The sequence below is a fragment of the Globicephala melas genome, chromosome 3 (genome assembly GCF_963455315.2).
Source record: "Globicephala melas chromosome 3, mGloMel1.2, whole genome shotgun sequence".
Lineage (NCBI taxonomy): Eukaryota > Metazoa > Chordata > Mammalia > Artiodactyla > Delphinidae > Globicephala > Globicephala melas.
The window spans coordinates 160,617,071-160,644,188 of record NC_083316.1 but is presented as its reverse complement, the minus strand read 5'-3'; the positions used below and the strand labels follow the sequence as shown (position 1 = coordinate 160,644,188).

Here is a 27,118-nt window from a genome sequence, read left to right as displayed (position 1 = left end):
AGCGGGTGGGTGGGTGGTAGAGGGGAAGTGGGCAGTTGAGTGGGTAAGTGGGTGGGTGTGCAGAAGGCCTGAGCAGGCCCTAGAATAAGGGAATAATACCCCGCACTCCAACTGCCTGCCGCCACCCTTTCTGGGGGCAATCAGCCAGGCACAATGCTCCCCATTCCAGGCCCCCAGAAACGCCACATTGATGCCTTCCAGGGACCAACGTCTACAGGCCAAGGGAGTCTCACGCGCGTCCTTGAGGGGACTGCTGGGCCATCCAGGGAGCCCCCCGCTCCTGCCGGGATCCACTCTGGGGCCCAAGCAGCCCTTTGCCTCTCCTTTTTGGGACCTCAGTTTCTCTGTCTGGAAAGGGTGTGTGTGATCGGAACAGCGCCTGTCCCATGGGGCGTCAGGACAACTTGCCTGGCCGCGCGCACACAGCGCGCAAGCGATGGTGCTGCACCTCCAGACTGAGAGTCCCGGTGATGGCTCAGGACCATGGCCTTGGGCAGCCAAATCACCACGTGGTCAAGGCATGGCCAGGCCTCAGCCGGGTGTGACCCAGGGCAGGGCAGCTGTGGTCCCGGTGGAAGAAGTCCAGGGAAGCCTCAGTTCCTGCCTCCTGGGGCAAACGGCCCTGCCAGGGCCCCTCCCTGCCCACTGTAGCCCCTGGGCATGTGGCCAGATAGGAGCCACTGACCACAGCCAGGCAAGGAGGATAAGGCCAGGGCAGCAGCAACTACTGTGTTTTGCAGTCAGGGCTGCACAAGCCTGGGCTGCTTATGAGTCAGCTCTGCACACACATGTCGCAGATACACTTCTGTGGGCATCGGTTGGGGCCCACGTGCCTGCCTGAGGAGTGTCCAGGGCCGCACGGGGACCTGCAAGCCGCTTGCACACCCATGTCCGTATGTGCTTCAGGCCTGTTTCTGCCTGCCAAGGTGCACCTGGATCCAGCAGCCCCAGCCTCCATCCTTCTCTCCCCAAGATTGACACCAGGAGTTGGAAATGAAGCATCTTTAATTGAATCCCTGCCCCGACCCCCTGGGGAATCTCCAAGCACCAAACGTATGAGAATTGTGCTCCTCAGTCCCAGAGCCAAGAAGCCTCTTCCCCAGACCTTCAATGGGCCACGTCCGGACCCCACACTCACACCTGTTATTATTTATTCAATAAATAACCCCAAGAACAAAACTCAGGGTAGAGGACCCAAAAAAGCATCCAGCTCAGCACAGAAATCTGAAAGGGAGGATTATCTGAAATCCGGGTCAAAATATGAAATGAAATCAGAGCTGGCATGTGAGCTGGGAATGATCCCCTCTGGGCCTCAGCCGGTCACCAGCCCCGACCATCATCCCAGGATGCTGGCTCCCACAGTCAGGACAAACTCCATTTCACGTCACACAGCAACAATTATCTGCCTGCATTTGCACCATCGGACCTGACTGAATTCTGGGCTGGGGAGGAAGTGCCCAGAAACCTGAAGAGACTTGCCAAGGACAGAGGAGTCTGGAGCAGGGCAGAGGAGCGAAGCTGGGGCCCAGGGTCACTGCTGGACCCTGCCACGGCGGGTGCGGAGGGGACCTGAGGCTCGTGCCTGTGCCCGGCCCACCTCGCCCATCTCCCTGCGGATGTCACCAAGAGCTGCCGATGGGGACTCCAGCAGCCTCTGGAAGAGGCTCGGCCGGCCCTCTGGTGTCTCCTGGCACTGAAAGGTGACGGCTGTGCCAGCATCGGCCTTCATCTCCCTGGAGAAGCCATCAGAGGAGCCATCGAAGCAGCGGCCGATGGCAATCTCCTTGGCCAGCCTTGGGCTCTGGTCAGTGACTGTATAGACACCATAGTTGTGACCCAGAGGGTCCAGCGGGGCCAGCATGGAGAAGACAGCCAGGTCATCAGCGGGTGCAACAGGGGGGTGCCGGGTCAAGTAATCCTGCAGGAGTCCGTTGACCGCCACGCGCCGGCAGCTGCCCTGGGGCATGATGGTCACCAGTGTCCTGTCCACCTGACGCTGGTCGAACAGCATCCCGCTGCACTTGAACTCCACGCAGGCGGCAGATGTGCTAGGGCGCTGGGGGTCTCGGACACTCCGGTCATCCCGCAGACCGTAGAGCTGGCCCCGGGTCCGAGGGTGGCTGCCCCCCGAATTGTGGGAGCGGACCATGTATTCCTGGGGACCCTGGATCTTCACCTTGAGGAAGCAGGCTCTGAACTCCTGCGGGTTGGGCCACCAGGCCAGGAGATCTCCAGTCCAGGAGGCCGGCACGCCCTCGCGGAAGGGGACCACGTTATACTCGTATTTTTCCATCTCCACGCGAGCAAAGCGGAAGTGGCTGGCGGTCACCGGGGCCTCCTGACACTCCCGCAGGTTGCGCCACGGGTACACGGGGCCGTTGGCCTCGGCGGGGTCGCCGGACCTGGGTTTGGCGAGGTTGATGCGGAAGCCATTGCGTTTGAGGGAGGGGTCATCGTGGTCGGTGCGGCGGTAACCCAGCTTGTCTAGGTAGGGCTGGGCCACGCCCACGGTGGCCGGGAGTGGGCGGGGCCGGGATGGGGCGGGCTCCAGCTCCTCCCCGCCCAGGGTGGCCGTGACCAGGGCGGTGTAGGCGTCTGGCCGGTCAGCATCGCAGAAGGCGGGGAGGCAGGCCCCGTTGGGACCAGTGACGGCGCTGTCGAAGCGGCCCCAGGCGCGGGGGTTGGCCGAGAAGCCGGGGGCAGGCTCCAGGTTGACCAGCGTGACCACCACGCCCTCCACCTGCTCGTTGGGGTTGAACTTGTCGTTGGCGTAGGCGCGCACCTTCACCAAGCAGCGGCGGCGCTCAGGCACGTCCAGGTTGAACAGACGCCGCTCCCGGATCTCCACGTTGCCCACCAGGAAGACCCGCTCCTCCCGGCGGACCCGTGAGGCCGCCGACCTCTCACGCTGGAAGCCGCTCTCCTCTTCCCACAGGCCCGTGTCAGGGTTCAGCGACCACAGCTTCAGGGCCTCCACGTGGCCGGCCATTCGGATCTGGCTGGCGGCCACACGCACGGCCACCGGCCCGGTCTGCAGCTGCTCTGCGGAGCCGGCAGCACGGAGGTCCACCGAGAACATGCCGTAGGTGCGCAGTGGAGCCAACTCCCCGTCACTGTCCACAAATCGCAGGTCACTGGGGGCGGCAGCCGCCGAGGTGACATTTCGGGGGTCAACAAATGTCACCCGGGCCTCCACAGCCCCTGTGTAGGGTTCACCATCAGCTCTGCGGAAGGCTCTCGGAGGGATGACCAGCTCGCCTAAGGGGGCTTCGTCCTCCAGCTCCCCGAGGGATATCGTGTTGCTCTGGCTGGCATCTAAGATGACAGGGGCTTTCTTGCGCATGGCCTTGACCTCATGGTACACGCCCGCACCTCGAGGGTCAAAAGGCAGGACCCTGACAGTGTCCACGAACTGGCCACTGGGGTCCACGAAAGTAATCACCAGCCGCTGAGTGGAAGGTGCCACCTCAATGGTGAAGTCACCCTGGTAGGATGTGAAGCCAATGGGCTCCCGGCCCAGGAGGATCCGAGCAAAGCGCAAGGGCTCCCTAGACTCAGCGGCCACCACACGTCCCCGGATCAGCCCCCGAGGGGGCAGACATTTCCGGCAGCCACATTCAGCCACTATCTTGACTGGGAGGATGTAGCCAGAGCAGTGGATCTTCCTGCTCTCCAGCCGGTGCACCGAGCAGCAGCGGGAGCCTGCGTCCCCACATCGGGGCCTCGAGCCTGCAGGGCTGGGGCAGGGGGTGTCAGGGCAAAGGCCTACGTCCAGGTAGATGGGGCCGCTGCCTGGCTGACCACAGTCGTCTGGAAGCTTGATCAGGTGTTCTCGGGGCTGGGGGTCACAGGCTGGCTGGCCTGGGGCTGTGGAGCAAGAAATCAGCCAGATCAGGGTAAGGGGGGGGGAACTCCATGGAGGCCAAGGTTGGGGGCCTAGATTGGGATCAGAGGCTCAACCCGGGGGCTCAGTGGGAGCCTGGGATCTGACTGAGCAAGGTCAGAGATCAGTCTGAAGTCGGGGTTCCATTTGAAGTTGCGTTTTAGCTGGGATTGGGGCTCAGTTTGGTGTCAGGGCTCGCTCAGGGTTGTGGGTAGGGTTGCTGAGGACGCTCACCAAGCACGGTGAGTTGGGCAGTGCCCGATCGCACGGCCCCGGCATCATTCCACGCTTTGCAGTGATAGGTGCCTGCCTGGTCTGGGTGAAGCCCATGCAGCTCCAGGTGGGTCCCGTACCTGTGCGTTCGCCTGTCCAGCAGGGTCCCGTTGTGGAACCTGGGTGGCGGGTGAGCAGCACCATGAATGCCCTTGGCACGGGGGAGGGGCTGCATCTGTCCCGCCCCACATGGAGCACAGGGAGGTTGCAGAGCAGCTTCCTCTGGGTCTCTGAGGCACCACATATCATGGGAAGCCCATTCCAACCCCAAAGCTGGGCGCGAGACCCTTGAGCATGGGGCAAGGCACTCACCAGGAGTATTTCTTGGGCATGGGGGTGCCCAAGGCTTTGCAGCAGAAGGTCACATTCTGGCCAGCCTCTCGAACTCGGGACTCAGGGTGCTTCACCAGATAGGGCTTCTCTGGGGGCAGAGGCAGCAAAGGTCAGGGCCCTGCCCCACCCCAGCTTCTCCCAAAGACCCTTCCCAAGAGCAGGGCCCCATCCTTTCCCTTACAGTGATGCCCTGTTTCACTTGGGCCTTTTCTAATGACCCTCCCCCCACTCAGGTTCACCTCACATCTGCTGGAGACTGTGCCCTTAATGCTTTTTTTTTTTTGTGGTACGTAGGCCTCTCACTGCTGTGGCCTCTCCCGCTGCGGAGCACAGGCTCCGGACGCGCAGGCTCAGCGGCCATGGCTCACGGGCCTAGCCGCTCCGCGGCATGTGGGATCTTCCTGGACCGAGGCACGAACCCGTGTCCCCTGCATCGGCAGGCGGACTCTCAACCACTGCACCACGCAGGGAAGCCCATGCTTAATCTTAATGCTTCCCTTTGCAACTCCACCTCTCACCTCACATCTTCTCCAATGACCGTTACATCTTATTTCTTGCTCCATTGGCCTCACTGTACATCACATCATCCCAAGTGCTTGGCGTCACCCAGAATTTCCTCCCCAGTTCCTCAGCCCCCTCATCCCTCTTACCATGAGGCACTTACCCAACTTATTAAGGACAACACTGACCACAGCAGAGATGGAGCTGTTGGCCTGGGCCTGGGCCATGCCTGCAGAGAAGCCATCCATTCGGGCACTGACATTGGCTCGGCTGCTGGCACAGACTCCAGGCACCCAGAAGGTTCCGTGGGCATGGCTAGTAGCCATGGTGCCAGGCCAGTCTCGCAAGGAGACCCTGGCTCCTGGCAGCGGACACCCAGATGGGGTGACCACCGAGCCCAGAAGGATGTGGTCAGTGCACCCACAGGTGTTGGGACCACACCCTGGGGGGTGGGCACAGGAGGCAGAGAAGACTCTTGACCCCTTCCTGGGGAGGGCTATCCTCTCTATCAGTCACTCAGCAAAGGTACCCAGACACCCTCCCCACCTTGTTCCCCTCAGAGAGTCCTCATCATGGACCTGCTTGCAGCAGCCCTTGGTGTGAAGGACATGGGGCTCAGTGGTCAGGGCTGGGCCAAGGGGAGGGACCTGGGATCCTGGTGTGAAGGAGATGCCCTGGAGGAGAGGACAGGATAGGTGACTCTTACAAGGCAGAGAGGCTCCTTCTAGCATGAGAGAAAATGTTCAGGCAGGGGCTGGGGGCCCAGCGAGGGGATGGGTCTTGGGCCCAGAACATCTCCCTCCTGACACAATCCTGTGGTTTCTCCATAAAATGGAAAATTCCACTGGAAACTTCAGGGCAGAGGCACGGAGAAGGCAGAGCCAAGCAGAGTAGGGTGGGGAATCCCACCACCCCATTGGCTACTGTGCTCCCCCACCCTGCTGCATGCTCTGCTGGGGCAGTCTCCAGACCATGTTTGTGGAGACCAGGCCTGATTGGAATTTCCAGTCGCCTCCTGGCTGGCCTGGTGTCTGGACCAGGGAGGGCCTGGGCATCATGTCTGCCAGGGTGTGAGCGCATGTCCACGTGGGCGTGGGGGACGGGCGTGGCCTGCGAATGCCATGCGTGTGTGCACCACGAGTGTGTGAGCCAGCTTCTGTGTGTATCCACGTCCACCAGGACATCCGCACACTCCAACAGGCACACAGAGGAAGTGCCCCCTCAGATCTGCCCATGACTGGACACGACCCCCATGGCGTCCACCCGTCCAGATGTACACATTTACCAATGCTCTTCGGGGGCCCGGAAGGGAAGGAAAAGCGTCTCCAAGTGGTCCAAGTTCTGGTCGTCCAGGCTCCGCCCCTACACTCAGGCTCCGCCTCCTCCCTCCAGGCACCGCCCCATCAGGCTCCACCCCAACTAGCCCCTCTAGGTACTTCCCTCAACTGGCCCCGCCCCTACACCCAGGCCCCGCCTCTAACCCAACTATCTCCTCCAGGCCCCGCCCCTCCTACCTGGACATGTAGGCCTCACACAATTCTGCGCCTCCAGGGTACGCCCAGGACACGCATCCGCAGCAGGGCTTGGGCAGCGGCGGCGGCGCAAGCGACGGCCTGGCCCGCAGCTCCCCGAACAAGGACCCCACGGGCCCCACGCACCCCACGTGGCCTCTGGGGAGAGGGCAGGGATGGGGGCGTCAGATGGAACCTGGAACTCTGTTGACAGTGTGGGACTGGAGGGTGCTCTCGTCACGTGCATCCGAGTCAGAGAGAAGTCCTGCCCACTGCCTCAATCGGTGCTCCCCCAGGCGCACCAGTCGAATGTGCAGTTGAGGTACCTTCCCGCCCCCGCCAAGATAAGCCCTGCTGTTCTCCCTGCGTCTCACCCACATCTGGGGCTCAAAACACACTTCCACAGAACGGCCCTAGTTCTAGATGAGCAAAAGAGGGCAGTGAGAGGGAGCTATGTTCCTAGGGGCCCCTTCCTGACCCCGACCTGGGCCCCGGCCATTCTTAGCCCCTCCCTTCCAAAGCTCCTCTCCTATCCGCTCCGGCCCTCTCCTGCGGCCTTGCTCCTAAAAGACCCCGCCTCTTCCTAGCCACGCCCTGCACCCTCCCCCTCCCCCCCCCAACAAGACACCATCCTTTCAGGCCTCATCCACCTATGGCCAATCCCCGCCGCTCCCTTAGCCCCGCCCTCACCATGCGGGCAGCGGAAGCGCACGTGGTAGTTGGAGCAGCGGCGGCCTCGGGGCTGCTCGCGGTTGAGGCACCAGAAACCTCGCGTGGGGTTCAAGTGTACGCGCTCGCCGACGTCTGACGGCAGGGCCCAGTCTGTGGTGCGCGCCTCCAGCGCCAGCGGCCGCGGGCACACGCGCGCCGGCCCGTAATAGAAGCGGATCGCAGCCAAGCTCTCGAAGTCACCGTCGCCTCCCGGGTGGTCGACGTTGAACCAGGACGTCCACTCGCTGGCCTCTGCGGGCACCGCACGCGCTGGGACCCGGGCCTTAGCCGGTCGGGCCCCATCAGTTCAGGCAGGAGCCTGGGCTGCGGCCCGCCCACCCCCACCTGCGTGTTTAAGCCAGGTCCCCCTCCCTACAAAAGTACATGGGCAAGCCCAGCCTGCCCAGATCCAGAGCCCTCGAGGGCAGAAGGAGCTGTAGAAGGATCAGGGGAGGTTGGATTGCGCTTGCCCCGGCCCTAGTTCTGCCGCTCAGTATCTGAGCTGGCCCATGAGTGCACGCTGAGATCTTGCCACTGTCTCACCAGCCCCCACTCTCAGAATTCAGAACCCTTGAGGTGTAAGGAGATATAAAGGCAGCACGAGGAGCCAGGCCTGAGACCAGCTGTTCCACTGCCTGGCAGCCTCGCATCAGTGCCAGCTGGGACCTTGTTCGCTGCCCACTGAACCTATCAGGCAACCCTCCCTTTCACAGAAGCCAGAGGTGGGAAGGGCCTGGCCTCTCACAGGCTAGCTTCTGTTTCCATCAACCCCCCAAGGGGCGCTCACTCCTTTCCTCATTCAAGAGCAAGTCAAATAGAACCTTCCTAGCTGGGAAGCTAGAGACTTGGGTTCCAGAACTCCTGTTTCCCTGACTGAACTGAGCTTGTTGTCTCACTGCCCCGCCCCACCCCACCCTGGTTTCCTCCTGGACAAACAGCCTGGGCTCTCATCTCCCTGCTCCTAAAACTTAGACCTCTTGGGGCACCACTTCCAGGGGCTGCCATGCCCAGGGACCAGGACAGTCCTGGGCTCTTCACCCAGCTTGTATCCCCTCCTCACAAGACCCTACCAGCCAGAGCTCACACAGAGTCCACAGCAGAACGAGGACTCAGACCCAAGCTGGCTCACCTTCCCAGTCCTCCAGGGCTGGTGAGGGCTGGCCAGGGTGCAGCAATGAACCTTCAAGGCCCCACGCAGTCACCATGGGCTCCTCAGGGGTGGTGGTGCCTGTCAAAGGGGTGAGGGGTAGGAGGAAGGACTTCTGTGAACTCCTGGTATGCAAAGTGCTGCCACGATCATCCCCATTTCACAGGGGAGAAGCCGGAATCCAGGGGAGAATTGCAGCACCCCCTCCTCCAGGAAGCCTCCCCATGACCTCCCCACCCCCAGTCTCCCACAGCCCCGTCCCTCACTCTGACACAGCCCCTTAGGCTGGGGAAGTCTGTGTCCACTCTGCTTCCCAGACCCAGTTCTCCCACTGTGCTCAGTGGCCATCAGTTCAGTTGGCTGTGCCCCTCCCTGCTGTCATATTGATCTGAATTTTCTTTCATCCATTTGCTGACTGGAAGTCCCTCCCTCAGTCTACCTTTCATCCCTGCACTTGGGGCCCAAGCTGCCAGTGGGAAGTCCTTGGAATCTAGCCTGGCTTCTCCAGCCGCGAGTTGTCTGAGATAACTGGGCTGGGCAGTGACTTCAGACAAGTCCCTTCCCTCTTGGAGTCTCAGTCTCCCCATCTGAGAAATGGGCCCAGTTCCCCACTCCACTGAGTGTTCCAGAGATGGGAATTTCTTTTCTGAGTGCTGTGTGTGTGTGTGGAAGAGGGAAGGAGTTAGGTGAGAGGGGACAGCTCTGGCCCCTTCATAGTGTGACCAAGACTGGATGATTCAGGGTCCAAATGCTGTGGCTGAGATGGGTACCCTGCAGTCCTGAGAATCCAGAGGAGCCTGAAGTTCATAGCCACACTCCCGGTGCCCCTATCGTCCCTTGGAGGAGGGAAGACAGTGGACGAGATCCCCTCCTGCCCCAGGTGGTCCCAGAGCTCCATCTCTTCGTTGCCCCCTCACTCCACCCCCGAGGCTGGCAAAGGGAATGCAGGCCTGGGGAAGCAAGTGGGTCCCTTGGTTCTGTCTCCAGGCTCCGGCTGCTTGCCACGCCCTCTGTCAGACGTCCGGCGCCTAGGGGGCTGGTCTGGGGTCTGGGGGCGCCTCACCTCGGGTCCCCGCCAGGTGCGCGGCGGCGACACAGAGGCAGAGCAGTATCTGCAGTGACGCCATGGCCAGGTCCGAAAGTCGGAGGGAGGGTCCCAGCTCCGCTGTGCACTCGGGTCGGACTCCCGCGGGTCTGGCGGCCGCTGGGGCTGTGGATGGGGGAGGGACGCGACCGCAAGCCACGCCCCGTCCAGGCCACTCCCCGTCCAAGCAACGCTCCCGGGCCTGAGGTGACTTCGGTGCGCAGACAACCTCTTTGGGTCGCCCCCCTCGGTGCGTCTGGCTGTACCTCCGCCCTCGGGCTGGCCTGCGTCCCCTCGGCGCCGGCTGGAAGTCCCCTCCTTAGCCCACCCTCTGTTCTCCACGTCGGGAAGTGCCTCCTGGAATCGAGCCTGAAGCTGTCCGAACCTTCAATGTTTAAGCCGCCCTTTAGGCGGCTAGAAACCCTCCATCGGGTCTAACTTCGATTCTATTGGCTTTAGGCCACCCTGAGCAGCCTGGAAATCCCACCTTGAATCTACCCTCCACTCTTCTGGCTCCAGTTTTCTCCGAGGCCAGCAAGAAGTCCATTTATGTCTGCCCTCCATCCCTCCCGCCTTGGGGCCACCAGGGGACCGGTGGGAAGTTCCTCCCTGAGCTTCCCCACCCCCGCGCCAGACCCCGCGCACAGAGGAGGCCCAGGCGAGGTGGCGGTGGTACGTGTGTTTATTGGCGCGGGCCCAAGCCGCGTGGGCACGGGTGGCTGTCAAAGCGCCGCGATGCAGTCGGTGCCCGTGTACCCCGGCAGGCGCAGAGCGAACTTTCGGCGCACGTCGTCGGGCACGAACCTGCCGGCCACGAAGTGGTGGCGCCCGGAGAAGCGGCCGGCGCATTGCTTGGGCGCCGCCAGCGATACGAGCACGTCGGGTCGTAGCCCGTCCTCGGCGTCGCCGCCGGTCTCTGGGTCCCAGCCTGAGGGAGGAAGGATGGGAGGCGGGGATCAGGAGCTGGGAAGGGTGCAGGCTGTCAGACAAGAGACCTGCCGCCCCATCACCCACTTCCCCTTCCCCATCAGACACAGCCTCTGCTCTGACCCATGAGTTTGGTCAGACCTGCCTCCCATAAAACTGAGCCTCTGGGGGCTTCCCTGGTGGCACAGTGGTTGAGAGTCCGCCTGCCGATGCAGGGGACACAGGTTCGTGCCCCGGTCTGGGAAGATCCCACATGCCGCGGAGCGGCTGGGCCCGTGAGCCATGGCCGCTGAGCCTGCGCGTCCGGAACCTGTGCTCCGCAACGGGAGAGGCCACAACAGTGAGAGGCCCGCGTACCACAAAAAAAAAAAAAAAAACAAAACTGAGCCTCTGTCCTCAGGCCAGTTTCTCCCCACTCCCCGGAGATGTTTCCCTCCTCCTCTGACCAGAGCTTCTGCCTTCAGACGACCTCATTTATACCTGCTGCCCTTTCCCAATCAGACCTATGCGTCTGCCATCTCTATACCTCCCTGCCTATCAATCCTGAGCTCCCCTACTTAAACTAAAGTCTCTTTCCACCCAGACCTCCCAGCCTCCTCCCAGATCCCCACTCTCTACTCAGGGGACAGACTTGCCACCATCCTCAGGCAAGCCTACCCCATCAGACCTGTCTCTTTGCCCCAGGTTCTTGCCTCTGACAAGATGTGCCCCCCGCCCCTCCCAACTTGAGCAGCCAGCCTCCTCCCTCTGACTAGAGACTCTTCCCTCTGACCTGACATCCCTGCCTTCACCTTCAGACTAGATCTTGCCTTTTGACTTGGCAGGACCCTGACCCCCTCCCTCATTGGGTTGTAGCCTCTGCCATCCCTCAAATGAGCCTCCACCCTCAGACTAGGGGCCACTAATAAGCCCTTCTGACCTAACAGGGAGACCCTCTCTGTCCAAGGCTATCTGTTCAGACAAGAGCTTGCAGCCTGTCCCCCCAGACCACCTCCTCCCTTAGACACCACCCCCAGCTCTGTGGCATCCTGCTGGTATGACCCTGGGGTCTTGTAAGCCGGGTGATGTCCCCCTGAGTCTGGCCACCCCCATGGAGGGTCTGGCTGGCCAGCAGCTGTTTGTTCCGTTCTGCCCATTGCCTAATGGCTCCAACAGGCCTGGGGCGGTGGCCAGGATGAGCGGGGCCTTTGCCGAGTGAGCTCACGTCTGCCCCGGGTGACTGGGCCAGGGTGGGCAGCGGGCACACTGTGCTGGGTGTAGGGGGGAGGGGACCCAGGGTCACACGGGCACCAGCCTGGGTACTCCCCATCCGAGGGATGGACATGACCCTCAGCCTCACCCAGAGTGCAGGATCCATCCACGCTGGGGAAACTGAGGCTCAGAGTGGGCAGACAGGCTGGGACCACCAGAAGCCAGGGTACAGGGGCCTCCACCCAAGCCCTCCAGGTCCTCATGCCCCCCACTCCACCTGACATGCCTGAGGGAATGTCCAGGCTCACGAGGGGGATGGACAGTAGCTTGAGCGTGGCCAGCGCACGCATGCAGGGGCCCCCGACCTTGCCCGGCTCCACACCGGGGCCCAGCACGGCGTCCACCACCAGTCTGTAGGCGTTGTTGATGAGCTGGACCTGGGAGGGCAGGCAGGGTCAGGGGGCAATCTTGGGGCACTGTCCCCCACCAACCCCCTCAGTTGCCACCCGAGCTGACCTCCGTGGGCAGATAGGACAGGAAGGGGATGTCCATCTTCTCACACTGGGTAGTCAGGTCCCGGTGCAGCGGGTCCAGTGAGCGTGTGGGGTAGAAGATGGTTGGTTCGTACTCCTGTGGGGAGCGGGAAGGGGTCAGCACTGGGGCCCTCCCAGGCTCCCCACTGGGCCTCTGTCCCCAGATCTGGGTACCAGGCAGCAGACACTGCCTGGCACAAGCACTGGGCATATTCTGTAACCTGACATGCCTCATCCTCCCCCTGGGACACTAATAAGAGGAGGAAGCAATTTTTTTTCAAGGATGGGTTGGGAGCGTGACCCTGAGAGGCCAAGGAAATTCTTGCTACTCACAAACACCCGCAGGTGCCGGGCACAGACCAGCCCCACTGCCCCATTCTGCTCCGGGCCGCACACGACTAGCACCGTCCTCTGCTTCCGGGAGTGGGCAGGCAAAGGGAACACCTGGCAGGGGCACAGCAAAGGCAAAGGCATGGCGTTCGGAACTTCTTACTCCAGTGGGGAAACTGAGGCCTGGAGTAGAGGATGGGATAGGGCTCGGCCCTGGAGGCAAGAGGACAGGACGGGAGGAGAGGGGCTGGGGCCTCTGGGGGCCTCAGTTTCCTTGTTGGAGACCCAGAGTCCTTGCCTCAGGCTCTGCCAAGCCCAAGCAGAAAAACGTGCCTCCTGCCACCACCCGAGCCCAGAGTGCGGTTTGTTTATTCTCGGCCTGAGTTGCAGACATTCTTCCACCTTTTTCCACCGCAGTGGCTGCCCCTCCCACTGCTCATGTTTCCAGGCCTCCGTCCCTCCCGGAGGCCCCAAAGCTGGAGGGAGTAGGGGAGGGGGGTATTTTTCCAACGCGCCATACCCTGTCTCTCTCCGTCTGTCCCTCTCTGTTGGCCTCTGTCTTCACCTCCCTGTCTTTCTCTCTGTATCTCTCAGACTCTCTACGTGTCTCTCCTCATCTGTTTCTCTCATTTCTGTCTTTGCCTCTGTGTCTCTCTTTCTCTCCATCTCTATATCTCTCAGACTCTCCTCTCTGTCTCTGTGTATCTCCCTCTCTTTAACGCAGAAGAGTCTCAGCCCTACCCTGACTCTCTGCTTGGCCTCAGCTCACTCTCCTTCCCCAGCCTCTATCGAATGGGAGTAACAATGGCTCCGACATGCTTGTGGGGTCTCTACCAGGCCCAGGGTGGCTCCAGGGGGCCCAACTCTACTCTAACCTCCAACCACACAGAGGGAAAGTTAGTTCCTTTTTGAGTCTCCTCCCCAGGGCCTCAGCAAGGTCCTGACCCAACCTGGTCCTACCTATGACCCCACCACGCCATGCCCAGAGCCCCAGACCCACAACCAAGTCGGGGAGAGTGATAACATGCAGCTGGCTAGGACCAAGGGGCCTCTGGACAAACACAGAGCTTTCAGCGCAAAAACTGGACGGTTGGTCATCAACGGCCAGGCATGAGTTTACTACACTGGGTTTGCTTTTGTGGCTTTGATTTTCATTGTTCTCTTTTCCTCTGAGCATCTCACTCAGGATCTGTTTCACTTGGAACTAGCAACATTTAAGTTAAAAGACAATTGAGGCCCCATAAAGAAAGATATTATTAAGTTTTTTAAAAAGTATACAGTGGTGGGCTTCCCTGGTGGCGCAGTGGTCGAGAGTCCGCCTGCCGATGCAGGGGACACGGGTTCGTGCCCCGGTCCGGGAAGATCCCACGTGCCGTGGAGCGGCTGGGCCCGTGAGCCATGGCCGCTGAGCCTGTGCTCCGCAACGGGAGAGGTCTCAACAGTGAGAGGCCCGCGTACCGCAAAAAAAAAAAAAAGTACACAGTGGTAATAAGAAGAGGAGGAAGAAGGGGAGGAAGAGGAAAAGGGTTACCTGCTGGAGCCCTGACTCAATCAGGCACTTTCTTAAGGCATTTGTGTTTATTAATTGGTGTCAGTTTATTACCCTTTTTCAGAGGAGGAAACTGAGGCCCAGCGTGGTTTGGCAACATGACACGAAACACTGGACAGTAGTATCGTCATTGCTATTATTCTTGCATCTCTTGCAGGCACCTTGAGGCCTGGGGGTTTGCTCCAGAGCCAAACATAGCTTTACTTCCAACCCCCCAGGGCCCTGTGCAGACCCCTCCCCACCTCTGGGCCTCAGTTCCCCCACCTGTGGCTGGGAGTTGTTTGCGGGTGCTCAGACTTCAGGAACTGACGTCCCCTCTGCTCAAGACCCAGGAGGTGGCAGAGGCAGGCAGTCAAGGGCCCCAGACCCATCTCTGTGGTTGCCTCCACATCTGTGGGGACCCCCATCTCTGTCCTGACGCTCATTAACACACTGGCCTGGGCCAGTGATGATCTTCTTTGGACCTCAGTTTCCCCATCTGAGTGATGGGCTGGGGTGGCCCCAAGCAAAGAGGGGCTTCTTGAGGGCAGAAATGACCTTCCTGGCCATGGGGGTCATGCAGCTAGGCCTCCACTCTGGTGGGCTGGCCATCTGGCTGGGGTCAAGGTTGAGGATCAGGGGTCGGGTACCTTGGTCACAGCCACGGCACTAGCATGGCCGCACCACTCCACCAGCTGCTGCCGCCCGAAGCGATAATCTTCCAGCAACTCCCGCTCCAGGGCAGCTGCCTCGGCTGTGCTGGGGGTCAGAGTGGGGAGAAATGCTCAGAGACACAGAGAGACGGAAAGACTTAGAGACAGAGACTCAGCTGGAGCCAGAAATGTGCCACCAATGCTCTGAGCCAGGCCCGGATGCCACCCCCACCCCGTGCCCAGAGCCGAAGACCCTCAGTTTCCTCATCCATCGTGCACACCGTTGAACTGAAGCCTGGAAGGCTGCGGGAGTTTTGAGCACAAGCCTGAGGCGCGGGAGCCCTCTGGTGGTAGAAGAAGTGCATGGCCGTGCATGTTGTTCTATTGCCCCAAAGCATGGGATATAGAGCCTCACCCAGATGCCCCCAGCCCCCAAGGCAAGAGGAACCCAGAGGGGGGAATAGAGCATGAAGGACTTAGTTGTTGGGGGTGACGCGTGGATTTCAGGCAGTGAAAACCACTGAAAGGATTCTAGGACACTGGAGGTCAACTGGACTGGGGGTGCCTGCGGGGAGGAGGGTTTTAAAGGCAGCAGAGTTTTGTTTTGTTTTGCTTTGTTTTTTTGGCCACGTTGGGTGTTCGTTGCTGCGCGCGGGCTTTCTCTAGTTGCGGCGAGCAGGGGCTACTCTTCATTGCGACGTGCAGCCTTCTCATTATGGTGGCTTCTCTTGTTGCCTAGCACGGGCTCTAGGCGCGGGGGCTTCAGTAGTTGTGGCGCATGGGCTTAGTTGCCCCGCGGCATGTGGCATCTTCCCGGACCAGGGCAAGAACCCGTGTCCCCTGCATTGGCAGGCGGATTCTTAACCACTGTGCCACCAGGGAAGTCCAAGGCAGCAGAGTTTGATGGCTCACATGGGGAGGTGGCTGTGGCGCCTGCAGCTATGAGACTCATTGGTGATTCCTCTTTCAGGGACAGTGATAAAATTCAATAATTGTGGCCAGAGAAATGGAGCCAAAGTGCTTGAGGTGAAGCTCAGCCCCCAGCTCAGTGAGTGACTGAGGTCCGTCTCATCTCTCTGAGCCTTGCAAAAGAGAAGGCAGGACAGGCTAATTTTCAACGTCCAGTGCAAAATGCAAATGTGGGCCCCCTTGATCAATAATTATTAAGAGTTTTAAGATGGTGATGGCAGAGCATTAAACCAAGTGTTGGGCCCTTCTAAGAGCAGGGCCCAGGCTGGCCTTGGTCTGGGCTTGGTGGCTACAGAGAGGAAGAGCTGGCTGGCATTGAGGACTGGAAGACGTTCTTCACTCCAGAATCAGGGGCTGGAGCAGCTGGGCAGGGTCTATAGCCTGATGCCAGCTTCCCATAGCCAGGACCCCTTCCAGCTGGGGAACTGCACTTGCCCCCAGCTCAGCACACCCTAGAGTATAGTGATAATAATAATAATTGTTATTAGGATATTATCATTATTATTATTATCGTAAAAGGACCAGGCCCAGAAGAGTTGGAAGAACATATAACAACTCAGATAAATAAAATGGTTTGCCCAGAGTCATGTAGGAAGCAAGTTGGAAAACTGAGCCTTCTACCCTTGGTGTCTGTCTCCAGAGCCACGGATGGGGTGTGAGCAAAGCAGAGGGAGACCTACAGATGGGCAGAGGTTTGTTGGGATGAATCCTGAGGTTCCTTTTTTTGATTCTGTGAGCAGGAGACCACAACCTTCTAGCCAATTGTGCAGTGTGACCAGGCCAGGCAGCAGGAGGGGTGGAGGTGGGAAGCAAACATTGCTATGCGATGGGGAGTCAGGGAGGGCTTCCTGGAGGAGCTGGCCTGGAGTGCTGTGGGAGGTAATCTAGGTGGCAAGAACAGTGAGGGCCGAGGCCCTGTGGTGGAAATGAACTTGGCAGGTTCAAGGGACAGAAGAGAGGCAGAGAGAGCGAGGCTGAGAAACTTGGTCAGAAAGATACTTCAGGGTCCCACACAGATGGGGAAGATGGAGGCTTAGGGCAAGGTGACATGCCTTGTCACCCCAGCGAGCAGAGCCAGATTCAACTCCCAGGTTGTCTGCGGCTGAAGCTGCAGGAGGTTGAAGGACCGCATGGGGAAACAGACCTCATGGTGGGGCCAGATGAAGAGCACCCACAGGACAGGCCGGCCCAGCTCCTGAGAAAGAATGTCGAAGGTGCTTTAAGAATGTGGCAGGGCTTCCCTGGTGGTGCAGTGGTTAAGAATCCGCCTGCCAGTGCAGGGGACACAGGTTCAAGCCCTGGTCTGGGAAGATCCCACATGCCGCAGAGCAACTAAGCCCATGTGCCACACTACTGAGCCTGAGCTCTAGAGCCCGCGAGCCGCAACTACTGAAATCCGCGTGCCTAGAGCCCGTGCTCCACAACGAGAAGCCACCGCAATGAGAAGCCCAGACACCTCCACGAAGAGTAGCCCTGCTCGCCGCAAGTAGAGAAAGCCCGCGAGCAGCAACAAAGACCCAGCACAGGCAGGCAGGCAGGCAGGAGGAATATGGCTCATTCCTCTATCTTCACCTTGTGACAGCTCTGTTGCCCCCGCAGGAGGGCTGGGGGAGGATCATGCATTCCTCCTCTTCTTTCTCTGTTCCAAAGCTTTGGCCTCTGGCCTCCACTTGGAACCTTATCTTCCTGCCTAACCGGTCACTGGAGAGATAACCGGGACTCCACAGGCAGAGGGCAGTCCAGGCTTAGGAGCCTGAGGGTAGGGGCAGCAGCTGCTCTGGGCAGGGAAGGGGATAGGGCAGAACTGTTATGGGACTGGGGGATGGTGCTCAGTTTATGAGGGTGCCTCTTGCTTCTCCCAACCTCAGCCCCCAGATGAGAGGAGATGTGAGGTCCCGGGATTTGCCCACCAGCCCCAGAAGGGGCAAAATGCTCCAGGAGGGGGCTTTTTAGAGATGAAGCTCTGAGGCTAGGGTGCCTGTGCCATACACTCCCTGCTTTCTCAGCTCCATCTGCTTCTCTCCACCCTCGTGACTCTGCCCACCAGCCCTTCATCATTGCTCACCTGGCTGCCTACTGCAGTCACATCCCCCCAAACTCAACACAAGCCGAGGGGGCTTTGAAAACTTGAACACCAGATTTCACCACCCCCTGTCCTAAACCTTCTTATGGGTCCCCAGTGTTCAGAGAATATTCAAATTCCTCACCTTACATGCCCCCCATTATGTCTCTCATCTCAGCCTCCTCTCCCCGTGTTCCACTCCCACCCAACACACAGCACCCCATCACTCCTTAGTTGGCATCTGAGGCCCCCCCATCCCCCACACCAGGTGAAGTCACAGCTCCAGCTTCTAAAACACTTTCTTCCCCCTGCCTAGCATGTGCTGGGTCTCTCGCTGAGTCTGGACATCAGCCAGTCGCTGCACAGGATCTGCCTTGAGAAGAGGGGCTGAGTGGACAGTGGGCAGGTGGCCGCACAAAGGACTGTGGGGTCTGGTTTACAGTGAGGTCTACAGCCCTGCTTGGGGTCCCATGTCACAAGCGCTTAGAAGACACAAGAGGATGACTTAGGACAAGGTGGAAGGCACAACCAGAGCTGCCAGCTCCAGACCCCAAATTCATCAGCCCACTGGCAAGTGGCCCCATGTATTTAAAACTCACTTTAGCCCTAGCTCAGCCAGTGGCTTCCCTCCCCAGCCTTCAGTTTTCTTCTCTGAACAAGGGGTTAGTAGCAGGTACACTATCAAGGAGGGTGTGAGCATTTGAGGAGCTAAAAGAGCTCAGCTCTTCCCGGATGGGAGACAAGGGGCATGGGCTCCAGGGTCCCTGGGAAAGATGGAAAGGGGAGGCGGGCCCTGCTTAGGCTGTGGGTAATGGGGGAGCGACCAGTGGTGCTGATGAGTAATTCATGACGGGCGGGCCTGCTGCAGATGCCGTTTCCCTGGTAACGCAGCTTTGGAGGTGTCGGCAGCTGCAGGCTGTCTCTCCAGTGAAATGCGGATGGGCCTGGGATTCTCCCTGCCCCCCCATCCCGGCCATGCCTTTGCCTCTGATCTACAGCCCCTGGTCCCCCAGGCCCTCTTCCAGCCATGCCCCAGCCTCCCGTCCCTCTCCCCCCGGCTGACCTGAGGAAACACCGCTCCTCGGGTGCCTCCGCTAGGTCCGGGCCAGCCGCGCTGCTCATGGCGGAGGTGATCTGGGCGCGCAGGCAGCCACCACCACCACAGCCTTTTAAGTGCATCCCTGGGCAGAGGGGGCGTCCTCTCTCCTCCCGCCCACCGTGTGTCCGCCAATCAGGAGACGCCGCGAAGGCGCTGTGCACAGCCGTTGGTCGGTAGGTGCAAGTGGACTTAACCCCACTGCTGCCTCAGAGGATGGCGGGAATCCCAGAGTTGCGAATATTGGCAAGAAAACAAAGTCTGGAGGGGCAGCGATGGGCCGGTTACCCCTGCTATGGGATCCTGGCTTAGGAGCGCGGGGACCCGCCTGTGCTGCGCCCCTCTCCACCCCGGTGCTCTCCTATGCAGGTCACCCACCCACCCCGTACCCAGGTGGAGAAGCCCCCCAGTCTGAAGGTGTTGGCTGCTGACAAGCAGGGTTTCAAAAAAGGTAGGAAAAAGTCCAGGCATATTTGGTAGCCGATGCTAAAGGGTGATCCAGGGGCCATCCCATTGGCATCTTCTGCTTAGTCCCTGCACCTCCTGTGACACCCCGTAGCCCCCAACCCCCAATCACTCAGTCCCTAGGACACAGGCAGGCCAGTCTCCAGAGCGTTTATTCTCTCCTGGTAGGGAGGGAGTAGGGGTCCAGTGGTCTGAAGGGCACAGGTGCCTACGTGTACCACCTGAAGCCATAGGTGGAGCGGAGAATCTCCTCGTTCGTGCGCAGCCCGTAGAGCTCGCCCATCATGGGGGTCACCCAGCGCGTTGTGTGGAACACAGACTCGCCTACCTGAGGGGACAGAAGGGTATGGGTGGCGGTGCAGCTAACCCCTTAGGCCCATGCAGCCTGCTGGGACCCCAACAGGCCTGGCAGCCACTGTGCCTACACCCAAAACTGCCTTCCCCTTCTGGCACTTGACACCCACTACCCCTCGGCCCCAGGCTTTCTGTGGGAGGCTGCGTTTCTGCAGTGGCCTAGACCCCCGCCCTCCCTGCTGAGGACCCACCTTCCAATCCGGCACGTCCTTCATGATGATCGCCTCCTCCTCCAAGTTCTCCCGAAGCATCTGGAGAACCCTGCAGGGACAGGGTGGGAGGTGGGGGACAGGCCTGACCACCCTGAGGGGCCCCTGCCGAACAAACCTGCCAAATGTGTCCCTGCCCCACCTCCCCATCACCTCCTGCAGCTTTCAACCCTGCGCATGCTGACCCCTCTTCTTTCCTTTCTTCCACTGGCAGACTCTTACTGTCCTCCTGCCCGGCCCCAATGCCCCCTCCTCCAGAAGCCCTTCCATTCTCTCTTGGGTCTCTGCTGCAAATCAAGTTTGGGGCCCTCTCCAAGGACGAGGGCATCCCCTGGAGCCACGTACAAGGTCATGGCTGTCGGTCCCCATGTGTGTTCTGGCCTTATCCCACGCTGCAGGCTGCAGCACTCAGGCCTGTAACCTCCCGACCCTGGCCCCAGCAGCACACCTCCGGTCCTTCTCTGCCTGCAACAGAGGCATCAGTGCAATGCGGGCCTCGAAGTCCTCGATCTGCAGGCGCCTGTGAAACCCCAAAACCAACACTCAGGTCAGACCATGGTGGGATGGGGGGCAGATGATGAGGCCCTTGGACATGCATTACCCTGGAAAGGGGTTTGGGGGAAAGGCAAGCAAGGGGGAAGGGCTTGGGCAGTGGGCTCTGCCCACTGACAGCCTGAGACGGGGGATGGGGGGGCATGCAGTTGACACAGGCGGCGTCAGTCCACAAGACTGCTGGCTTCACACTTTCTTTTCAGTTCAAAACTTTTTTTTAAATCCTAAAAATAGCCCGGGCCTGATGACTGCAGTGAACTGTGGGGAACGTTCATCATGGGGTTCTGGACTTTACAAAATCACATCACTTTCACTGCAAGATAGCCGTGGGGGAGCAAGCATCATGGGCAGCTCCTTTCTTCTCCCTGCTTTTTGGCATCTCCAAGCCACCAGCCCCATCTGTGCTGGGAGGTGTGGGGAGAGCGATGCCCAATGATGTGGCCCGGGGAGTGGCCTCCGGCCCTGTCCCCTCATCACCAGAAATCTCACAGCAGCACAAGGAAGGGTCTGGGTGAACTTCAGCCCCCACCTCAACCCTCCCACCCCCTCCCCATCCCCCAGGACCCAGGGTAGCAGCCCCGCTCCAGGCTGCTGCCCTCACCACAGTCACACACCGTGGTTACTACTGGGTCCCTCTGGGAGACTGGGCCTGGTCTTGCCTGTCCAGTGTGGCGGCCCTAGCGTCCAGCACCCGCCAGGTGCTCCTGAGTTCACTCAACAATGCTGAGCTCCCTCCACTTGCTAGGCCTTCTCCAGCACCGCCTGTGCTGGGGGTGAGCAAGCTCAAGGTGGGTGCTAAGGACACAGGACACAGAGTGGGAGAGGGTGGAGGGGCCTAGCTTGTTGGGAGCCACTGAGAAGAAGCCACGTGGCGGGGCGTCCGGCAAGCTCAGAGGCGGCAAGAGTCCCAACCAAGGCCGTTGCAGACCTGGGTCCCTCAGGCCCTGTACGGCTGGCCCGGCCACTATCTTGCATGATCTGCTTTTTAAGCCTTTATATCACCATTGCCCGGTCACCACCCACAAAAAGACAAAAACCCCCTAAGAGAGTGCATCACGGGTCTGTCCTTCCACCTCCACGTCTGCTATGCTAACGTGGACCCTCGGGTACCCAGTGGTGGAGGTCAAGGGCACCCAGTAAACATCTGGCGGCGAGCTTCTTGCTTACTAGTCAGTCATTCCTTGAGGGTAAAGCCCAGAAATCGACTTGCTGTGTCAGGGCCTGCACCTACTGAGGCCTGAGGAGTTGACAAGGGGCCCCGAGGTACACTAAGTTCACAGGCACACGTCCCCACCCTCCCATCCTCACCAGCGCAGGGCCTACCTGCGTTCGCGGTTCCACTTCATCATGCTCCAATACCCAAACAGCAAGGTCCCGATGCCAACGGCGAACATGCTGTAGCCTGTGGGGAGAGGGGGCGCTGCTCAGCACCTGCACGTGGGACAGGCCACCTTGTCCTTTCTTCTCCTGAAGCATAACTCACTCACTGTGCAAACAGTCCAGTAACATGAATGAGGGAGAAGGCAAAAGCCCTCACGAACCCCCTGCCAGAGATGGCCGGTACCATCTCTAATGCCTATTTTTTCAGACTACTTTTTTTTGTCTCTGTGGAAAGTCCACTGGCCCCCTCCCTTGGACACCCCCTCCCCCACAGCTGCAGCCCACTCTTTATCCCATTCACCCACTCTGCGGGCAGGGGCACCAGGCTGCTACACCTCTGCCCCCATGCCACGGTTCCTGGAAGGTACAGGACGGGCAGAGACTATGAGAGGGCCTGAGGGCCTAAACGTTTATGGCTGGGTGGCCCTGGCCCCGCCACTGACTAGAAGGTCGTTTGGTTCCCTTCAGCCAGCTGGTCCCCGTGGGGAAGGATGGTGTCCATGCTGGGTCCCAGCTCCACGGAGGTCCCGGCTGCCTGGGCCACCTCCCTGTGTGCTACCCACAGGGGGCTGGATGGGGCTGCTGGAGGCAGGCAGTGCCCTGCAGGGGCTGCCCAGCCACCCCCTGGGCTCCCAGGTGCTGCTTCCTCCCGTCCCAGTAGGGTGGATCCCCTTCCCGGGACCCCAGGAGACAGAGGCTGAAATGAATATTTACTGAGAACCCGTGGGCACCTGTGCTGTAATTCTGACTGACAGGCCGTGGGCCTGCTGGGGTCTTCAGGGAGGTCTGGACGCTTGGGGCCTGGCTGGGGCTGGCTTGTCCTGCACCACCTCATCTTTCAAGCCTCAGTCTCTCCTCTGGACAGAACTCGTGGTTGCTGGGATGAACTGACAAGCTCAGCCAGACCGAGCTCCATTTAACACCCAGTAAAGGACCGGCAAATGGTGGGTAAAGCCACTTCCTGGGACTCGTGGGGGGACAAAGTGGGGGCTCTTTCTTCTTCAGCTCGTCTCCAGCACAAGGCTCCTCTGGCACCTCTGTTGGACCCAGAGATAAATGAAAAACTGGCTCAATTTTTTAATCCCTTTAGTTCAACCTGTTAAAAACATGAGCTCACGGTAAGGCACTTCCATGTTATGGGGGACAAGGTAGCGAGGGCACCCTGGTTCCTGTGCTCAGAAGTAGGACCTCTCCTGAGAGGGCCGAGTGCCCAGGACCGGTCCGTAGTGCACTCGTGGCTCTCCCACAATGGCTGACCACCTGTGTTGGGCACTCAACGTTCTTTCCATTGGGTGGGAGTGTTTCATCAGAGCTGCCCGTTATTTGCAACAGCTGCAGAGAGGCCCGGGGCTGCTTCTTCCGACCCAGCCCCAGGGAAAAGACTGAGAGACTGTCTTTGTGAGGACCTCTTGCCCTCAACATTGGGCACCCATGTGTGGGCCCATCTGTAAGATAAATTCCAAGACTAAGGTAAGGTGGCCTTTAAGATGATGCAGCTCTAACTCATCTATTCCTCATTGACAGTGGTGAGGCCGAGGCCCCAGGCCTTCAGGGGGTGTCTGTGCCTCCAGAGCTGCCAGTCTGGTGGGAGAGGCCAACGAGGGGCATGCCCAGAAGGGGGTGCGGGCCACGTGTAAAGAAGACCTGAATGAATAGAAACGCATCCTGTGTTCATGGATCAGAACTTAACATTGTTCAGATGGCAGCACTCTCCAAACTGAGCTACAGATTCAACAGTCCCCATCAGAATCCCAACCTTCCCCCCCCCCCCCCGCACCCCACAGAAATTGACAAGCAGATCGTGAAATTCATATGGAAATGCAAGGGACCAGAATAGCTGAAACAATTCTGAAAAAGAAGAACAAGGTTGGAGGACTCTTCAAACTTATCACGCAGCTGTGTGTACAAGACAGTGTGCCCTGGCATAAGGATAGACATGTACATTGATGGAACAGAGCTGAGAGTCCAGAAATAAACCCTCACATTTATGGTCAATTGATTTTGGACGAGGGTGCCAAGATAATTCAATGGGGACAGAACAGTCTTTTCAGCAAATTGGACCACTGGATAGCTACATGCAAAAGAAGTGTGCTCCTTCCTCCCTCCATACACAAAAATTAACTCAACATGGATCAAAGACCTCAATGTACTAAGAGCTAAAACATAAAACTCTTAGAAAACAGAGAAGTCATTCTCTGTGACCCTGGATAAGGCAATGGTTTCTTAGATATGACACCAGAAGCACAAGTGACAAAAGAAAAAACAGAACTGGACTTCGTTGAAATTTAAAACTTTTGTGCTGCAAATGACACCATCAATGAGCTGAAAAGACAACCCACAGACTGGAAGAAAGTATTTGCAGATCATATACCTGATAAGGGAATGGTATCCAAAATATATAAAGAACTCTTAAAACTCAATAATAAAATGACTAACCACCCAATTAAAAATGCATAAAGGATTTGAACAGAAATTTCTTCAAGGAAGCTATACAAATGGCCAATAAACACATGAAAAGATGTTCAACATCGTTAGTCCCTAGGGAAATGCAAATCAAAGCCACACTAGATACCACCTCACACCTACTAGGATGGCTAAAAGTTTTTTAAATGGAAAGTAATTAGTGTTGTCCAGATGCAGAGAAATTCGAACTCCCGTACATTGCAGGTGGGAACGTAAAATGGTACAGCCAACTTAGGAATAGTCTGGCAGTTCCTCACAATGTTAAATAGGGAGTTACCATGTGACCCAGCAATTCCACTCCACCTCAGAGAAAGGAAACATATGTTCACACAGAAACCTGTACAGGAATGTTCACAGCAGCACTGTTCGTAACAGCCAAAAGGTGGAGACAACTCAAATGTCCAACAAGTGGTAAATGGACACACAAAATGTGGTCCATCCATACAAGAGTATTATTCAGCCATAAAAAAGAATGAAGCACTGAAACACTACAACATAAGCATTAAAAACGTGCTGAGAAGTCACACAAAAAGGACACAGAGTGAATGATGCCATTTATATGAGAGGCAAATCCACAGAGACAGAAAGCACTAGCTTGTCAGGGGCTGGGAGAGAATGTGGAGTGACTGCTAACGGGTAGAGCATTTCTTTTTGGGGTGATGAAAATTTTGTAAATTTAGATCATGGCGATGGTTGCATACCTGTGAATAGACTCAAAATTGGTGATCTGTACACATGAAATGGGTGAACTGTATGGTATGGCATGTGAATCTCAATAAAAATGTTAAAGATACCAGAAAAAAAGAAAGGGCCACTCACTGGGTGCAGGTGGGAGTGGAGAGAGGAGAGCTGGGGGTGAGAGATAAAGGGAAAAGGTGGGGGTAGCAGTCACTTCGGTAGCAGCATGGATTAAAGGCGGCCTGAGCCAGCTTGGCATGTTCTGGGATGTTGGCACTGAGTGGGCCACGCAGAGAAAAGGGGAGTCGGTGCCAGGCTTGGGGCCACAGTGCCTTGACAAGAGCAAGACTGATTGGGAGAGGGCAGCTGTGGATAAGGCTGGAGGACAGAGGACAAGGGCAGGGTGTAAGACAGACTGTAGGGCCTTTGCATTTACTGTTCCCTCTGCCTGGGGAAATCCTTTTCAGAGAGGTCCTTTCGCCCATTCTGGCTAAAGCAAGCCCCAGTTATCCTAGGCCTCGGCACTGACCATAATGGGAAATTATGGAGTGATGTGTCTGTCTCCTCAGCTAAACAGTGAACTCCTGAGGACACAGCCCAGCACCACGGATGCACTTAACAATTACTAAATGCAGGTACATAAATGAAGACCACATCCCAGAAAGGAATGTGGTCTTATATTCCTCACCCCTCTGCAACCAGGAAAGACTGGGGTGGGTCTGTATGTGCTGCAATGAAAGTTGGTGTCAAGGGCTGTGATGGGAGACCCAACCCCAACTGGTGGTATCTGAGGCACACGGGAGGCACTGCTGTATTATTAACTGATAGAGGACCGGGATATGGGCCACATTTGTCACTTAAAAATGAAAGAGATGCTGACTGTGGGAAGCCCAGGGAGACCCAAGGGCTAGGGTCCTTCTGCAGCCTGGTCACAGAACTATCCATGTATAAAAGACCTCATGTCACACACCCGAGAAGTGCACTGACCTGGGTGTCAAGAAGAGACTCAAAGATTGCTTTATATTTGTTGAATGTAGGAATGAGTCTAGAGTCGAGTGCCCATGTGGTGCCAAATCTAGTCTGTAACCTGTTTTTGTATGTCCCTCGGGCTAAGAACACTTTTAGGTTTGCAAAGTTGAAAAAAAAAGCAGCAATAGTGGATAAAGACCATCTGGCAGAGAAAGCACGAACTATTCAGCCGGCTCTTTACGGATAAAGTTTGCCAACCTTTGTTCTGGATTAGAAAAAAGCCAAGAAGGGGCAGGAGAAGACCTGAGTTTTCACCTGACAGTAACTTTTCTACTGTCTGAATTATAACTTTTTTTTTTTTGAAACCATGCCCATGAATTTTTTTGCTTTTTAATTGAGGCATAATTTGCACAACATGCGCATGGTTAAATGTAAAGTTCAATGACTTGCAACAAAGTATTCATTCTTAACTCGTTTTACATTTTTTGTATTTCTCTGTTATCCTTGGGTGCAGAGCATGGGCGCCTTTTACTTTCTCGCTTACATTTTTTGTGTTAAACCCAATAAAAAATTTTAAAACGTTACTTAGAACCCTGGACAATTTTAAGAACACATAATTCTGGGATAGCCTGAAGTTGGGGGCCACCAGAGAGGAACCACTGCACAGAACATCTTCTCTTTTTTTTTTTTCAGACCATCTTTTAAATTCCCTCGGTATTCCGGGTTTCGGCCCCAGCTTTGCTCTGGGTGGCCCCGTGGGGAGGTCGCATCCTCTCTCGGGCCTCAGTTTCCCCACCTGTGAAACTGGAACGTGGCGGAAGGATCGCGGCGCGGGCTAAATTAACCTCAGTTTCATCAATTGTAAAATGGGAATAATTAACGGGACCGACCTCTTGGGCTGTTCCGAGGAGGCAAAGGGCTTAGTAAATGCTCGACAAACTGCAGCAGTTGTCGTTATTGTTAGTATTGAAGCTGTTGGGGATCCTGGAACTCCGCTTCCCGTCATATGGAGAGGGAAACTGAGGCCCGCTAGACTCCCCGGCGTCCCGACCCCGCCGAGGCACCCAGAAGGCCCAGACCCTGACACCCCGGCGCAGGGCGACACTGACCCGACAGTCCCCGACGCGGAAGGTTCCGCTTGTAGTCGATAGGGCCGTAGCCCCCCAGCGGGGGCATGTCCTGCTTCACCTTCGACGCCGCCATACTTACAGGACCCTGCACTTCCGGTCGCGGGAGGAAGTTACGCAACGGCGGTCAACGCCATAATGAGTGTGGCGGAAGCTGCCGCGCCGGTCTCGCACACGGCTGCGAAACCT

The 27,118-nt window shown here is 58.0% G+C and overlaps 3 protein-coding genes across 6 annotated transcripts; all 3 read right to left on the bottom strand.

Annotated features, from left to right (window-relative positions):
* Nucleotides 1-1,053: 1,053 nt before the first annotated feature.
* CILP2 (cartilage intermediate layer protein 2) lies at nucleotides 1,054-10,120 on the bottom strand. Of its 2 annotated transcripts, XM_030880404.2 has the most exons (8): nucleotides 9,423-10,120; nucleotides 8,342-8,440; nucleotides 7,192-7,464; nucleotides 6,505-6,660; nucleotides 5,154-5,432; nucleotides 4,469-4,577; nucleotides 4,118-4,275; nucleotides 1,054-3,867 (listed from the first exon to the last, which is right to left on the bottom strand). In XM_030880404.2, the coding sequence occupies exons 1-8, from the start codon at nucleotides 9,484-9,486 to the stop codon at nucleotides 1,532-1,534; spliced, it is 3,474 nt and encodes a 1,157-aa protein (XP_030736264.2). In that variant the 5' UTR covers nucleotides 9,487-10,120; the 3' UTR covers nucleotides 1,054-1,531. The 2 variants fall into 2 exon arrangements, with proteins under 2 accessions (XP_030736264.2, XP_060152935.1); XM_060296952.1 differs by lacking the exon at nucleotides 5,154-5,432.
* YJEFN3 (YjeF N-terminal domain containing 3) lies at nucleotides 10,115-19,183 on the bottom strand. Of its 3 annotated transcripts, none has more exons than XM_030880002.2 (6): nucleotides 18,700-19,183; nucleotides 14,603-14,711; nucleotides 12,428-12,538; nucleotides 12,078-12,191; nucleotides 11,848-11,998; nucleotides 10,115-10,371 (listed from the first exon to the last, which is right to left on the bottom strand). In XM_030880002.2, the coding sequence occupies exons 1-6, from the start codon at nucleotides 18,813-18,815 to the stop codon at nucleotides 10,166-10,168; spliced, it is 807 nt and encodes a 268-aa protein (XP_030735862.1). In that variant the 5' UTR covers nucleotides 18,816-19,183; the 3' UTR covers nucleotides 10,115-10,165. The 3 variants fall into 3 exon arrangements, with proteins under 3 accessions (XP_030735862.1, XP_060152936.1, XP_060152937.1); XM_060296953.1 differs by having other exon boundaries at nucleotides 12,078-12,122; XM_060296954.1 differs by lacking the exon at nucleotides 12,428-12,538.
* Nucleotides 19,184-19,330: 147 nt separating this feature from the next.
* NDUFA13 (NADH:ubiquinone oxidoreductase subunit A13) lies at nucleotides 19,331-27,052 on the bottom strand. Its single transcript, XM_030880000.3, has 5 exons — nucleotides 26,912-27,052; nucleotides 21,636-21,714; nucleotides 20,209-20,280; nucleotides 19,743-19,812; nucleotides 19,331-19,525 (listed from the first exon to the last, which is right to left on the bottom strand). Exons 1-5 carry the CDS (start codon nucleotides 27,003-27,005, stop codon nucleotides 19,406-19,408), a joined length of 435 nt encoding a protein of 144 aa, XP_030735860.2. The 5' UTR covers nucleotides 27,006-27,052; the 3' UTR covers nucleotides 19,331-19,405.
* Nucleotides 27,053-27,118: the final 66 nt, after the last annotated feature.

Coding starts and splice junctions, on each gene's coding strand:
- CILP2 (XM_030880404.2), bottom strand. CDS start 9,486: ATGGCGTCACTGCAGATACTGCTCTGCCTCTGTGTCGCCGCCGCGCAC. Junction 7,465..8,341: donor AGCCCTGGAGGACTGGGAAG/GTGAGCCAGCTT, acceptor CGGTGCCCGCAG/AGGCCAGCGAGTGGACGTCC. Junction 5,433..6,504: donor TGTGAGGCCTACATGTCCAG/GTAGGAGGGGCG, acceptor CCCACCCCCCAG/GGTGTGGTCCCAACACCTGT.
- YJEFN3 (XM_030880002.2), bottom strand. CDS start 18,815: ATGCACTTAAAAGGCTGTGGTGGTGGTGGCTGCCTGCGCGCCCAGATC. Junction 12,539..14,602: donor GTGCCGTGGCTGTGACCAAG/GTACCCGACCCC, acceptor TGCCCCTGCCAG/GTGTTCCCTTTGCCTGCCCA. Junction 12,192..12,427: donor CCCGGCACCTGCGGGTGTTT/GTGAGTAGCAAG, acceptor CGCTCCCCACAG/GAGTACGAACCAACCATCTT.
- NDUFA13 (XM_030880000.3), bottom strand. CDS start 27,005: ATGGCGGCGTCGAAGGTGAAGCAGGACATGCCCCCGCTGGGGGGCTAC. Junction 21,715..26,911: donor TCCGCGTCGGGGACTGTCGG/GTCAGTGTCGCC, acceptor CTCTCCCCACAG/GCTACAGCATGTTCGCCGTT. Junction 19,526..19,742: donor AGGACGTGCCGGATTGGAAG/GTGGGTCCTCAG, acceptor CTGTCCCCTCAG/GTAGGCGAGTCTGTGTTCCA.